At 41.9% G+C, this 14,316-nt stretch overlaps 1 protein-coding gene across 8 annotated transcripts in view; it reads right to left on the bottom strand.

Annotated features, from left to right (window-relative positions):
- The window catches only part of ACACA (acetyl-CoA carboxylase alpha), a 277,010-nt gene that overhangs the window by 34,005 nt on the left and 228,689 nt on the right, over window positions 1-14,316 (bottom strand). For all 8 annotated transcript variants that reach the window (XM_042917229.1, XM_042917232.1, XM_042917230.1 and 5 more), the window contains 4 exons: window positions 8,390-8,533; window positions 7,679-7,799; window positions 4,397-4,493; window positions 1,176-1,272 (listed from right to left, as the gene is read on the bottom strand). In XM_042917229.1, coding sequence (XP_042773163.1) covers window positions 1,176-1,272; window positions 4,397-4,493; window positions 7,679-7,799; window positions 8,390-8,533 — 459 coding nt within the window. The remainder of the gene's footprint in view (window positions 1-1,175; window positions 1,273-4,396; window positions 4,494-7,678; window positions 7,800-8,389; window positions 8,534-14,316) is intronic.

The following is a 14,316-nucleotide window of genomic DNA, read 5'->3' as shown; positions in this document are numbered from 1 at the left end:
TGGTTAAGTGTCCGACTCTTGATTTCAGCTTGGGTCATGATCTTACAATTTTCGTGGGTTTGAGCTCCACATCAGGCTCTGTGTTGACAGTGTGGAGCCTGCTTGGTATTCTCTCTCTACCTCTCTCTCTGCCCCTCCCCCAATCACGTGATCGCTCTCTCGCTCTCTCTCAAAATAAATAAATAAAACTCAAAAAAAAAAAAAAAAAAGGATCATCTTTGAAGTAAAAAAGAAGAGGGGCGCCTGGGTGGCTTAGTCGGTTAAGTGTCCGACTTCAGCTCAGGTCACGATCTTGCGGTCCGTCAATTCGAGCCCCGCATCAGGCTCTGGGCTGATGGTTCAGAGACTGGAGCCTGCTTCCGATTCTGTGTCTCCCTCTCTCTCTGCCCCTCCCCTGTTCATGCTCTGTCTCTCTCTGTCCCAAAAAAATAAATAAACGTTAAAAAAAAAAAAAAGTTAAAAAAAAAAAAAAAAGAAGAAAGGATCCTGGATCTTTGACTTGTCAAATTCTCCTCTTTTTAAGTCCTGAGTACACTACCACTCCTCAGTCGGAAGAAGGAAACTTTACTGCTTCTAATGGATGAATGCAGTCTTGGGAATCCTCATTCTAGGTTTCCAGAAAGCAACTGTACATGGCTCAACTACACCAGTCCTCAAAGCAAGCTAACGGTACATAGTCTACATTCCTCTCGCTTCTGTGCTTAGTACAGCTTTCTCCATACTGGAGTTGATCAGCAAACATTTGACGTGACACTGCTGAGTAACCTCGTCCCTAGTTTCCCCCACCCTCATTTTCTGGATCTTATCAGAATGTAATCTACCCTTTAAAAAAAGTAGATGGGTGGCAGTGTTCACCTCTGGCGTTAGGGCAGACTTCTTACCCATGTGTGTGTTCAGAGAATCTGGGACCAAAGAGCCCTCAGCTGCAATGAATCTAGACTGTTTTCTAGCATCAACAAGACCATTGTAAAGGCCCAAGTAATTTTTCAGGTAGATTGCAGTCCATTTAGAGTCACCTTAAAAGTGAGCACATGATGGTCTGAAATTACTCAAGGATGCTGACTACCATTCCCTCCCAAATTGGTGGTGTGCAATGCCCCCGATATATCCACAAGCTCTGCAGAAGGGAAATCCAGCTCCAAGCACAGTAGCACAGGGTACTTGAGGTCACCTACCTTGGCTTCAGAATCCAGGTTTGCAGGGTCGGCTGGGATACTTAGTTCCACTGTTCGGGTTTCTACAGCAACTACTCCTACAGGTATTCCTCCTAGCCTGATAAAAAATGACCCAAATAAGAATCTGATATATGTAAACAGTACAGCTAGTCATTTATTTTCCAGCCCCACATCACAACATCACGGTGGGGGCACTGGAGACTGCAAATACAGAGAACAGAGGGAAATCTGACGCTTCTAGGGGTGAAATCTGAGACTGGATTTGATAAATACTATACATTTTTATAAATCCAGGGGAGCCTCCCCTCAGAATCACTTCTATTCTCCACATGATAAATTCAAACCAAGGGTTGTACTAGGGGAGCCTCAGGAATTACACTCAACAGTCTAGATGTGTGTGTGCGCATATATGCACACATGCACACACCTATCTCTGTGGATGCCAAATGAAATTTCTCAGATCACTCTAGAGCACTGCTTTGGTGAAGACAGAGAGAAAAGGTCTGAAAGGTAGGAGGCACCCGAGAATTTAAGCTGGCATTGCTGGAATAGAGCTGCCATTTCTATGGAGTACTAATACTGTGGTTCTGGATAAGATTATTTGAGAGTATAGTCGGTCTTACACTGGGTATATGAATGGGAAATGTGTAGGTGTTTATGGAGATGATGAAAGATGAAAAGCAGTGCCAAGGGTGCAGAGGTGGTTAAATAAGCCCTTAGCTTTCTATTTCATTGGAAGAGAGCAGGGGAACAGGGATAGCTTGCAGTAGTAATCTTGGTGAAATAGGTGATCTATATTAAAAGTATACATTTAATCTCCAACATATGTTAATTTTAAAAAACTCTCCAGGAAAAGGCTCTGCATCTATGCTCCATGATACCCTCCTAACTTGGTCCTCAGAAAGATTTCCTGATAAATATCAGGAAGAAAGAGAAGAGGGGAATGGTGGTTGCTGTAAGGTACGGCGTGAGTGCTTACTCTGGAAAATGTGATTCAGGCTGCACTTTCTCAGCTGCATTCCTTGGGGCTAGGGCTGGGATGGGTTATAGTCTCTCATTCCCCACAGCATCTCCATAACAAACTTTTCCATGAAGGATAGTCTTACACTGGCTACTGGAAATGGATTCTTGTCATCACAAGAGGCCTGACAGGGGCCTGAGTGGGGACCACCCACCCCCTCATCACTTGCCTGCATTGAATCAGAATCAAAAGCCCTCTAGACAACCAGACAACGAGCAGGAGGTACACAGGAGGGTTTAGAAATATTTCTGTTCACAATGATTAACAATCCAACTGGAAACTTGTAATTGCAAAAGCCACCCTAAATCGGTAACTTATAACTTATATATTAGGGCCCATGTGACCTAATAAAGAACATCTTTATCCGAGTATTACAGTTATTTATTGAACTTGAAAACAGCTCAGAACAACTTCTGTTTTCTATTATACTTCATATAAATTTTATCAGGCTAGCACATGAAGATGCTACATCTTGTTTTATAGTGTGTCCCTGGACAAGGTGCCATGGAATAATAAAAGACAATTTACAGCCAATAGCACACATATTCCAAACATACATACCAAAGATGAGTTTTGGCAGCACTTACAGTAACAATCCCAGAAGAATACATTTATATTTATTTCTTGAAATACCATTGCTTTTGAAAGAAGCTAGCTCCATTTGTGTTTTATATACTTGTGAGCATGTGTATGTGTTTGGAGTAAGAAGCCCAGAACTCATCAGATGGAAAGAAAGGAAGAAGTCAGAGTGGGTGTTGCAATAAACAATGGCAGAGCTAACTAAAGCCAAGCTTGACTGATCTTGCTCACAGAACAATCCTTATTCTTCCAATCATAAGTGTAAAGCATTTTCCTGTTTCCCATGGGAGGATCTTAAAGACCTAAACAAAGGTTTCACTTTCTGAGGCTTAAAATCTGTCATGATTTTTACAGACAAAAAACTGAAGCAGAATAGGTAACAGACAAATTTTCAAAAAAGTTGGTCTGTGATATAAGGACCCTCCATAACAAACCAATAGACTCTGGTAGGACGGTTCTATCTCCAGTGTACCCCCACCCCCCCATGGAATTTTACCAGGCACAAAGAATAGTTCTCACTGGGACCCGGAGGCCCGTGGTGAGGTAGAAGACCTGAGACGTGAGAGAAAATGGGAGCTAGCCCCTGTGAGTTTCAGTCTAGGCTAACTCCAGGCCTGACTCTTATTCAGAGTCACAGTGGAAGACCCTGTCTGTTGGATCTGCCATCTGATGGCTCCTTGTCATTGGCAGCATAAGACGTGCTGACCTGCTGTACTGAGAGAACCATGAAGCCTAGAATTATTTTCAAGGCTAGAATCTAAATCTCAACCCAATGTGGCATGTTTGAGAGTCTTGAGCAGGTGCCACTTTTCACCAAGATAAGGAAAACTGATTGCCCCTGAGAGGAAGGTGAGTTCCAGATGTGGGTCCCTGGGGCAGCATGTCTCCGCAGTGCAGAACGAGATTAGGATCAGCCTTGGCAGGTGCTCATTATAGCGAGCGCTACAGATGATTTCGTGCAGAGCTTGCTGTTGAGTGAAGCACTTCTTAGAGGGGGTATTAAAATTTAATAGAAACTTCAATTTCCCATTTGAAAAATATAGGTAGTCCAGCAATCTATCCCAGTTTATTTTACTAATTCCTATTTCAGGCAAACTTCTTTATTTTATTTATTTTATTTTTTTGCAATTCAAATCTGATGATAAACCAATATAGTACGTTTGTTACTTAAATAATCTCACTGCCAGGAAGGGACTTCTTCTAGGTTACATAGATCTTTTGGGTTACATGGAAAGGTAGATGAGTCTGATTCATTTGTCACCTGCCTCTGAAAGAAAATGGTCTTTGGGGAAGGGGAAGGTCATTGGTGGGCTATGGCTATTGTATTTGGGCTTTACAGCCCTCAGAGAGCTTTTCTTTCAGCATTATAAAAAGGAAGTGTCAAAACCAGACTTCAGATTAAACGCATCATTGGAGTGACACAGTAAATGACTACTGGGAACCAGCACTTCAGTTATGCTGCCTTGGTTGGGCATGACTATAATCCAATATTCTTCGAAAGTTTAGACAAAGAGAGCATTATTGGTAAAACAAAACAAAACAAACCTATATAGCTATGGCCCTTTCCTCTCTTGGTTTTAGTTGGGAGGAAGAAGAGCTTCCAAAACAAAAGGGCTCTTACCTGGCTCTGCCAACCACCACAGTCTGTGCCCAGGGTTGCATGATTTCAGAGAAAGATCCATAGTCAAAGAATCCACTCAACCACTGACCTTTCTGGGCTACAGAAGGGAAAGAAAGAGAACAAAGGGAGAATAAAGATCATCAATCCACTGAAAATGCACTGGAACTGGCAAATTTAAGGTTGGATTTGGGGGATTATTTTGGGGAGTTTGTTGCTGTTTTTAACCATATTATAATAGATGCACGCATTAGGCAGTTGAATGTTCATCTGCCTTCAGACATCATCTCCTATTTCATTTGCTAGTCTGCATAAAAAGAATCATTTATCAGCAAAAGCATCATTTATTGTTAAACGATGGGGTTCAGCTAGCAGAGAGTTTGCATGCTTTTAAATAAATAACTTGGCTTTTTTCAAAACACCACAAACATTTGTCAAAAGGCAGCCAAGTCATTAAAGTGTTTTCAAAATGTCTATTTCTATTTTAAAACTTAGCTTACAATTTTGTTTGATTCCACTGACTTTTTTGTAATGGAAAGCTGAAGACAGCCAATGATAAGTATTAATGATCAGATGAGGACACAAATGTGGGGAAAGGAAAAGGGGAATGGCTTCTTTGCTAGAAAAGCAGCAAGATACATCCCCTTTACTTACAGCTGACAAACTATAATCTTTCTCTAAGGAAGGGCCATGCCCACATACTCTTGACACGTAGCAAAAATGTAATGGTTAAGATGCATACACTTAATGTCATTAACCACCCTTGCACACAGAATTTCCTTACTGGCAAGACACGTAACTTTTGACATCTCAGGTTAAGAAAAAAACTTTTGTTCCACAGGTATCCGTGTTTGACCAAGGCCCCATAAAATCTTCTGCAAATAACGGTTTCCTAGCTTGCCCCTCAGCTCACGGTTTCTCAGTGATCCTTCTAATTTGAACATGGCCCTCCGCCCCCTAAAAACCCAAGTCCAAAACCAATTAAAAGTGGAGATCCGAGCAAGCTAACCTCTGCTGACTTAAACAGGATGGAGAGTGTTTTATCAAGACTAAATTTGTAATTACTGTGTTCTACATTCCTTGCCTCTATGGCCCCAGTGTAAAATGTGATCATCCATTTCAAAATTATCTCTCTATCGTGAGCCCAAAGCCGATCGTTTAGATTCTGGTCTCGTGTTGGGCGTCAGTTTGAAGAATATCACAGCACTATCTCCTCTAATAAATGACTTTAACTTTTCACCTAGAAGATATCTGCTTTAACTTATCACAGGGAATCATCTGCTTTCTTTAACGCTTCCACTAAATTAAAATCTGAAGTCACTCGATTTGGGAGCGAGTGTTAGCTGCACACAGACAGCAGGATGAATTACTAGGGAGACGATGAAAAAATATTATCCAAAAAACAGAAAACTTAGTTTATCACAAATTTCATTTTATTCTGTGGATCTCATTAATAATGGCCAGGATAATGCCCACCTACATACACACACATCTGTCCACCCCATGAAAGAGGGCTCAAATTTTGATGAAAGTTCTAAATCAAACTTCTAAGTGTATCAGGATACTGAAATTTTAACTTTGTATGCTTGGATCATTTTACGATTCTTACTTCAATAATAATGATTTGGAACTATAAAATTCATCAAAATGGAAAGACTTTCTTTTTTAAAAAATTTCCCACCTTGTATTTTGACTAGGGGAGGGGGGGGGTCATTGGTGGGCCATGGCTGGTGTAGGTGGACTTCACTTCACCCCCACCCCGAAACCTTAAAGAGCAGGTTGTGTTCAGTTCAGATGTAGAACTTATAAGTCAACTAAGATGCCCCTCCCCACCCCCTGCCCTGCCACCACCCTCACGATTCCCAGGAGAAGACTCACTGACTCTTGTTCTGAATTCCCCCAGGAAAGTTCTGGATTTTAAGGCTGACAAGATCTTAGGTTCATAGTTCTTATCATAATCATGGTACACATATGAGAGGTAGGGAGATTACTAAGGTGATTTTTTCTGGCTATGTAAGAAAAACGATTTCATTTTATGAAAAGTAAGACAAGGTACTGAAGACAACAGGTAAAAATTGAAATTGAAATTCCTCTGGTGATTTTTCTATACTATCTATAGTTGGACTGCAGATTAAGTTCCAATTCCTAAGTAATAGCTGTGTGACCTTGCACAAATCACTTAACTTCTCTGAGCTTTTAAAGTAGTGATCTTTTTTTTTTTATCTCTGAGAAGTAGAAAGCCTAAAGAAGATAATGTATATGAAAGTGCTTTGCAGTCCCACCTAGCTCACAGTGGGTACCCACAGAGGTTTAGTAAGTCTTCCTTACACAGACCTCTTCTTTTCTTTCAACAAAATCAAAATGACTCTTAAATTTAATGAATTATCTTCTGCATTCCATTCTTCTTTTAGATAATAAGGCTTTCTTTGAAATAGTTGCCATAAACATGCAAAGAAGAACACTTTCTCAAATAACCTGAAAAAAACAGATTCAAAATGTAGTAGGGGGATTTGGGGCCTCACAAAAGAACCACCTGAGAAGTAAGGTTTGTTAAAGCAGCCTAATGAACTGGCAAGTGAGAATGTACATTCACCTTACACGGAGACACCACTGTTTTTCTGTTTTTTTGTTTTGAAGATAGGTAAAATCAGCCACAAGACAGGGATATATGAGATAAACATGGAGGGAGGGCTTGTTCTCACTCAATATATTTATGAAGTCAAGAGTTCTGGACAATCTCTTCATGAATAATGACCTTACAAAATAATCTTACATGAATAACTACAGCAAGTCCCAACTATTACCAATATCATAAGAAAAAAGGGCACAGGCAGGCTGAATGCTCAGAAATAGTGTGCTGACAAGAGTGTAGTCATGTTCTACACTGAAGGTCAAATATCTTTTCTAAAACTGATCTGATTAATCTTTGTTTACAGAGATTAGATGGTCGAAGATTCTATGCCTTTATTGCTTAGATTTAAAGTCTTTGAACCCATTAAGTAATAAGTGCTTTAATAACAGAATTAACAGAAGAAATGTATTAGTACTGTATTGCTTATGACTCAGAGACTGACTTGTACATCTAATTTCCTTTGTTTCTCATTTGTTCTGGAAGGGTTTTCCACCTTAATCTTTGGAGAGCTGTTTTAAAGATGTGTCTCATTTCCAGACTACTAAAGTAGCTCTGTTTTGTCATGTACTGTTGTGCAGGAATTGGTTAGTGAATAAAAGGAAGACGGATAGTCTGAGGGCCAGGGTACCACAGGACCCTCAAAAAATACATACTTGGGTGAGGACGGCCTGCTAGCATCCATCGAGGATCATAGGGGGCCTTCGTAGGAACAAATTCGATGATTCTATCTATAGGATCCTTGGAGTTCAGGAGAGGTACTAAACTGTGCACATTCTGAAAGGCAGTGGGGAGGAAAGAGCATAGCAATCAGTGAACAATAGGCCTGTAGTACCAGCTCAGCCACAATCATTACAAAGGCAGTAGGGACCACATACGGAATCACACCTATCTGTCCCAGTCATCACTGAGAGGCATCCCAACTGTATGCCAAGCCCTGACTACATGCACAGGTCTCAAGTATCATGTAGGAGCCTGGCAAAATGTGGTACATTCTGACTCTTGATTTCAGTGTTTCCATGCTTTAGGGGAAGCTTCCCAGGGGGATGGATGGCTATTGCAAAGGAGAAAACCCACAGTGAGGAAGAGGCCTTGGTATGCTGGGATCTGAGCTCAGACAGGCCATGAAGGCTTCTGTGACTGGAAAACATCAGAAAGGGGCCTATACCAATGAAATCCAAAGGCATTTTAAGGTAGAAACCCAAAGACACCTGCAAGGAAAAGAGAAACCAACAACTTCCAGAGGAATATTTCATAAAACAATTTCTCCCCCATAAGGAGGAGACCTCAAACACAGAGGCCCTGTAATCCTTGGTGGAGAGGCCTGGTTCTGTGGGCTTTGTCAATGCTGGGTACAAAGGGCTCACCTTAGGCATGTAAGACAGCCAGTGTAGGACAGTGAAAACCCCTTCAAAGTCATCACAAACGATGCTGTGGGTCACCCCATTGTTGTGCATGATCTGGATGCCCCCAAGCTGGTTATTGGAGGTGTATACTTCCCGCCCAAGGACCTAGAGAAACAAGCAAGAGAAAACACATTCATCTTGACAGAAATAAAGGCAAAGTCTATTTTGCGATTCTCACTAAAATGGGTTCTTTTCTCCACAAGACACAGATTCCAGCTTCTGTGGTTCCTTCGTCTTAAAGAGAGAGCTTGGGGCGCCTGGGTGGCTCAGTCGGTTGAGCCTCCGACTTTGGCTCAGGTCATGATCTCGCAGTTTGTGAGTTCGAGCCCCGTGTCGGGCTCTGTGCTGACAGCTCAGAGCCTGGAGCCTGCTTCAGATTCTGCGTCTCCCCCTCTCTCTGCCCCTCCCCTGCTCATGCTCTGTCTCTGTCAATGTTAAATAAACGTTAAAAAAAAAAAAATTTTTTTTTAAAAAAAAGAGAGCTTAGAAAAATCAAAAAGTCTTTTGAACAATCACATACATTGTTGCAATTTAAAAACCAGCAACCCTCTCTCTCTCCTAGCTGCCACAGATAGGTGTAGCAGACTCAGCTAGAGCCATGCTGGTGGGTGAGGCTGGGACCCTGAAGTGCAGGCTACCTCACTGTGAGCAGGCCAGAGGAATTGCTACACGTCTACACAAAGAGGTAACATGCCTGCCTTTTGACAATCTTTATGACAAGTCTCAGTTAAACGCTATGAGGTTTAGGTTCCTAATTTTTTTTAAAGGCTTACTTTTCCCCTTACATTTGAATTTTGAAGTTGGTCCCCACACACAGCCCTAAAGCTGGCAAAATCCGGAAGCGACCCATGACCCACACACAAACCCTTGAGTCTAAAGTCCTCTTAGTGTGCTGGGTGGAGGGCAGTGATTTATACCCAAGCCCGCCTCTCCTCTGTCTTTCTCCTCCAATGTTCCAGGGAGTACACAAGGCCTCAATCCCTGGTGTATCCCTGAAGGAGTTTAACCCGTGTGAGGTTGAAAGGTACCTGCAACTGGAAACCACAAAGTTTTCCTCAAAGAAGAAGAAAAGGAAGAAAAAAATATGAGTGGACTTGGAAATTGTAGGGTTTCTTTTTCCCTCGAAGACTGGTTAATAATTTCTTTCAGGGAGGGAGGTTTTCTGACCCAGCAATGGAAGCCGGGCAGCCTGATCACTGACTACTGCAAACTGCCGAGTGGGTAGTAATTGCCAGTCATCTAGGGTAGCCCTGGAGAGCTCTAAACAGTTGTAGAGCGCTTACTGTATTTTACCTTTTCTTTTCCCTCTCCCCTCCTCCTTCAGAAAATAACAACACAAATTTTTCTTCCTTAGTAATAACTTCTACTCATTTTTAGACCCTGGGAAGAATCTAACAAATGAAAGACCAGCAAATTCTACCTGTATATTCCCATTTTGCCCCTTGTTAGGAGCTTTGAGATGGTCCCTTCCATGCTGGGTCAGCCCCTACATCAAGACGTTGCAAAGGATGAGGAAGTTGGTGACCAAAGTAATCCCCTCAGTATGGCCCAGCTGGCCTCAGACCCATTTAACTTCAGCTAGGAAGGACGAAGAGGCTCTCTGAAAGGAATATGGACAGCAAAATTGTTCTCAGATTACCACCTTCCTTGGTAAGGAAGTGCAGAGTACCAGTGTTTGCAGACAGCCCCGGGCTGAACAACATGCCAGCGACTCCTCTGAAGGAGCCCCAGGAACAGGGGAGACCATATCTGACCACTGGGCTCCCCTCCTCCTCCGTCTTTAATCTCAGCCCAGGCACTGTGGCTCCTTTCTCATTCTCCTGCTGTCTCTTTCCATTTGCCCTCTCTCTGACTGATACACTGATCTCTCGGTCACTCGGCTTTCTGCTCCACTGAGTCCATATTACTAATAACACCTCCGCCACGGCCAGTTTACCTCATGAAGGCAGGAGCACATCATTACAAAATAAACTCATAACTTTGACATTCTAGCAAATACACGCCGTTTGTTATTTTGATGGCTTTAGTCTTTCTAACAGGCAGAGGGCATTACATACCTGTTTCATTTATATCTTTAAATGTGTGCACACATGTACAGTCACACATGCATCAGGAAATAAAACAGAACAAAAAACCAACCCAAAACAAATATCCAAAGCAGTCAGTTGATGGAGGATCCTGGTGGGAGCAAAAATCCTGTCACTCAGGGAGGCCATGCTCTGATGTGGCTCTGGTTTTATGGACGTCATAAACCCGATGGCCCACAACTGGTCCTTCTGGGACAGACCGCCTTTCTGCCAGAAGTCATTCAGTGTGATCAGCAGTATTTTTAATTATTAAAATAAAATTGGAAAGGGGGAAAAGAAATAAAAAGGAGACACTGCACTGACCCTGAGTATCTGATATTCACAATCTATGTCAGGCACCAAGAACTCCTTGCTGCCTGGAAGACAGCTGGGGCCATTTTATACTCAGAAACATGGTTTTCTTTCATAGGAAACAGTACTAGTACTTGATAATGTCCATCTGCTTAGAGCCTCAAACTCCTCCCAAATTTGTGGTGAACTGATGAAGAAACAATCTTGGAAAAAGGGACCAAAGCAGACCAAGAGTTGCTCAGTGGTTCAAATACACCTTCCTCACACATCTTTGTCCCTCATTTCAAAAGGGAAGAGCATCCAGGACGGGGCTCATCTCAGAGGCTCTGTCACTTGCCCATTCTACTCCATATTCGTATAAATTAATGGGAGACAAACTTGGAAGGAGCAAGAATTTAATCACTTAGCACATCTTCCCTTTACAAGTAATACGCAGCTTCTGATGCTTTGGCATTGTTCTCAAAGGCAGTATTTGTACACTTCTCCTATGAATTCAGAAAGAAACCTAACCAGGGCTTACCATAACCAAGGACACTATTTCTGGACTAAAGAAATGTTTGTCGTGAGAGAAAATTCATTTACTTTGGTAATTAAAGGGAAAAATTATAGGATAGACTAACAGAGCATCCAAATGGCTGTGACTGGCCTTATCTTAAGAGATGGGGGTGGGGAGGGAAGGACACACAGAAAGGAAACCTGCTTCACTAATCACAAACAAATGCTAACAATCATAGCTACTTAACAATCGGTGAAGAGAAAGCAGTCCCCTCCAGTTCATCTTCAATGACCGTATGTTTGGAGCATGCACCAGTAGAATGAGGGCGCACACAATAGCTCCTGATTTATAGGGGTCGTTGCTGACTCAAGTGGTTTTACTGATTTTAGAATACTTCACAACAAAAGCTCCAACCAAAGCAGCAGAATCTGGGGTAGGGCAAAATCCATTCTGCCTAACTCTGAAATGATCATGCTGGAACAGTTATGCAAACCCTGATCAGTATCTAGGGAGGCAAAGAAACGAGTCCACATAGACAGTACCACTGTTTTATTATTCGGTGTTGCCCGAGCAATATTTCACAGAAAAATCTGGGGCAAACAACCCTCACCAACATAGTATCTTCACAAAGTAGGTGAGCTTCATTCATTAGTTTTCCAGCTCTGACATACACATTTCTATACAAATCAAGCTGCTGGCCATTTTCCATTTCCCAAATTACTTTTCTCACATTTTCTACTGCGTGATACAAATTTTTAATTTCTCTTTCCAACAAGCATCAATAACCATATTTAAACACAGGAGGAGCCATTCAAACAGAGGTGGCTCCCGAGGCCCCATTTTGCTGCCCCCCAAGTTTAGGAGGAGAAGAAGTACCATAAAATATTAGTAACAGGCACCACCTCAGGGTCCCCTGCTGAAGAGTGCCCACACCAACAGAACTAAACAAGGGCTGACTCTGAGAGGAAAGAGGATCTTCATCCACTCATATAAACTTAAGCCTCATCCCACACTTCATTCACTGAAGCTGGCAGACCTGAGAATTAAGGGCACTGCATAAAAGCCAGTGATTAGCAGAGACACAATTGTTAAAGGCTCCACCAAAGATGCTACACAGCCTTTAGAAATTTTGAGATACATAAGAAGTACAAATGAATGCAGTCATACATACATGCTAAGGCCTCTGCTGCTGTTGCTGCTTATCTAGAGACACCGCAGACAGCTCAGGTTTACCATAGCTGACAGGCAATGAAAACAGTCTAATATACAGCCTGCTCTCTCCCTTAAATCCCTTTTTGGAGATCAAGATAAACACGTTCTTCCTTTCCCCAGTGCTCTAGACGTTTGACTGAAGTGGCAGAGCATTGTGAGGTTTTGTGCAAATGAAATCACTATGTAATACTGAATGAGTATAGTATTTACTTGTCAGGATATTTGTCAGCACAGGCATTGAGATTTCCAAGTTTCATAGATGCAACTCAGCTCAATTTTTAGAAACCTGCCCTTGTCCTGATATATACATTATGATGGGGGCCTTTAGACATATAGGCAAATATTTGCAATCATGTGCTGAAGATGTGAATAAGAATGATGCATATCAATGGAATAAAAAATGAAATTTGCTGTTTTCTGAACCCCTTTAGCCAATCTTTCCTCCTTTAAACAATTCTTGGTCCAGGGCAATCTTCTATTTAAAGAAGAAGGAAGTACATAATTCCTCTTGCATCTAAGAATTTAGGCTACACAAACTGAGTCCTTGCTGCAATCCTCCTTCTCATTAGGGTATTTCCATTCTCAAGAGGATCTGAGGAGTTCTGTACATTTCCCAAGCAATCATCACTGGACTTTATGCATGATTCTAGATATTAAAGTCACTCTGTGATCTGTCAGGTTATTGATAAAGGTTTGGCTAAGGCAGAGAGATAAATATGAATGAAAATAAGAGGGAGCAGGAAACAAGTGGTAAAACAGAGACAAAAGAAAGGTGGAAGAATGAGAGAGAGGAAAAGGGAGGGGGAGAAAAGAGGAAGGGAAAGAAAAAAAATGCAATAGCTCATCTACTCATGCTGCTAACACCCTCCTCTCTGACCTGAGAGGACTACATTTTTAAAAGCTGACAAGTAATTCAATCTCCAATTAACAATTTTAAGTGGTGCAGTACATATTACTGTGCAAATGTTTCTCTAGGACCATATCCAAGGGTGAATGGAATTAAATCTCTAGGGAGACAGAACTGGTGCCTTTGCGACCAAGAATATCTGGGGGTTCCCAAAATATAGCCTCTTAATACACAGACTCAGGGTTACAACTTCTCCCCTCTTCACTGGCGCTTGTCACTGGCAAACTGGAGTGCTGGTTGGCAGCTGGTAGACCAGAGTTGGGGTAGAGAAGGGGCACAGTGACCTACTGCCAGCACAGGATGGGAAAGCCTCTGACCTGAGCCACAGCTAGATTAAAGACCATCCACTGCAAGACTAAAAACCGCTCTACAAACAGCAATATTATGAAGTGATCAGGTCTGTGGATGGGTAAATTGGAGTAAAGGGACTGTGCAACGAGAGGAGGGAGAAGGTATTTGGCCAAAAAGAGGCTGAGATACAGGCCACCCAAAACACTGGAAGACCTCTGCTTATGCAGGGGAGAGGAAAACAGAGGAATGAGTTAAATGGCAGAAGGATGACAAGGATTTGAAGGTGGACTGTGTGAAGAACAGAAACGCATTTTCAGTGTAATGGGGGTAAGAAGAGCCACACAACAGTTTACTTGTCAAAAGTATGAGAAAAGTATGACCAAAACATAGGCTTCCAGAGTGAAAACTGACTGCCAAAAAAAGAAATCACTTATCTTAGGAATCCATCAACTGCTCATTTAGCTACAGCCTGGAGGATACTGACAATAAATTACTTCCAAATACAGAAATTTTTGAGAAGTCTAGTTTATTGAAGTATAATTTATATATAGAAAAATCATCCACTTTCAGGAACAGAATTCTATGAATTTTGACAAATACATAC

Source organism: Panthera leo, chromosome E1, assembly GCF_018350215.1.
Source record: "Panthera leo isolate Ple1 chromosome E1, P.leo_Ple1_pat1.1, whole genome shotgun sequence".
Lineage (NCBI taxonomy): Eukaryota > Metazoa > Chordata > Mammalia > Carnivora > Felidae > Panthera > Panthera leo.
The sequence above is the reverse complement of the archived record's forward strand: the minus strand, read 5'-3'. Positions and strand labels throughout refer to the sequence as shown.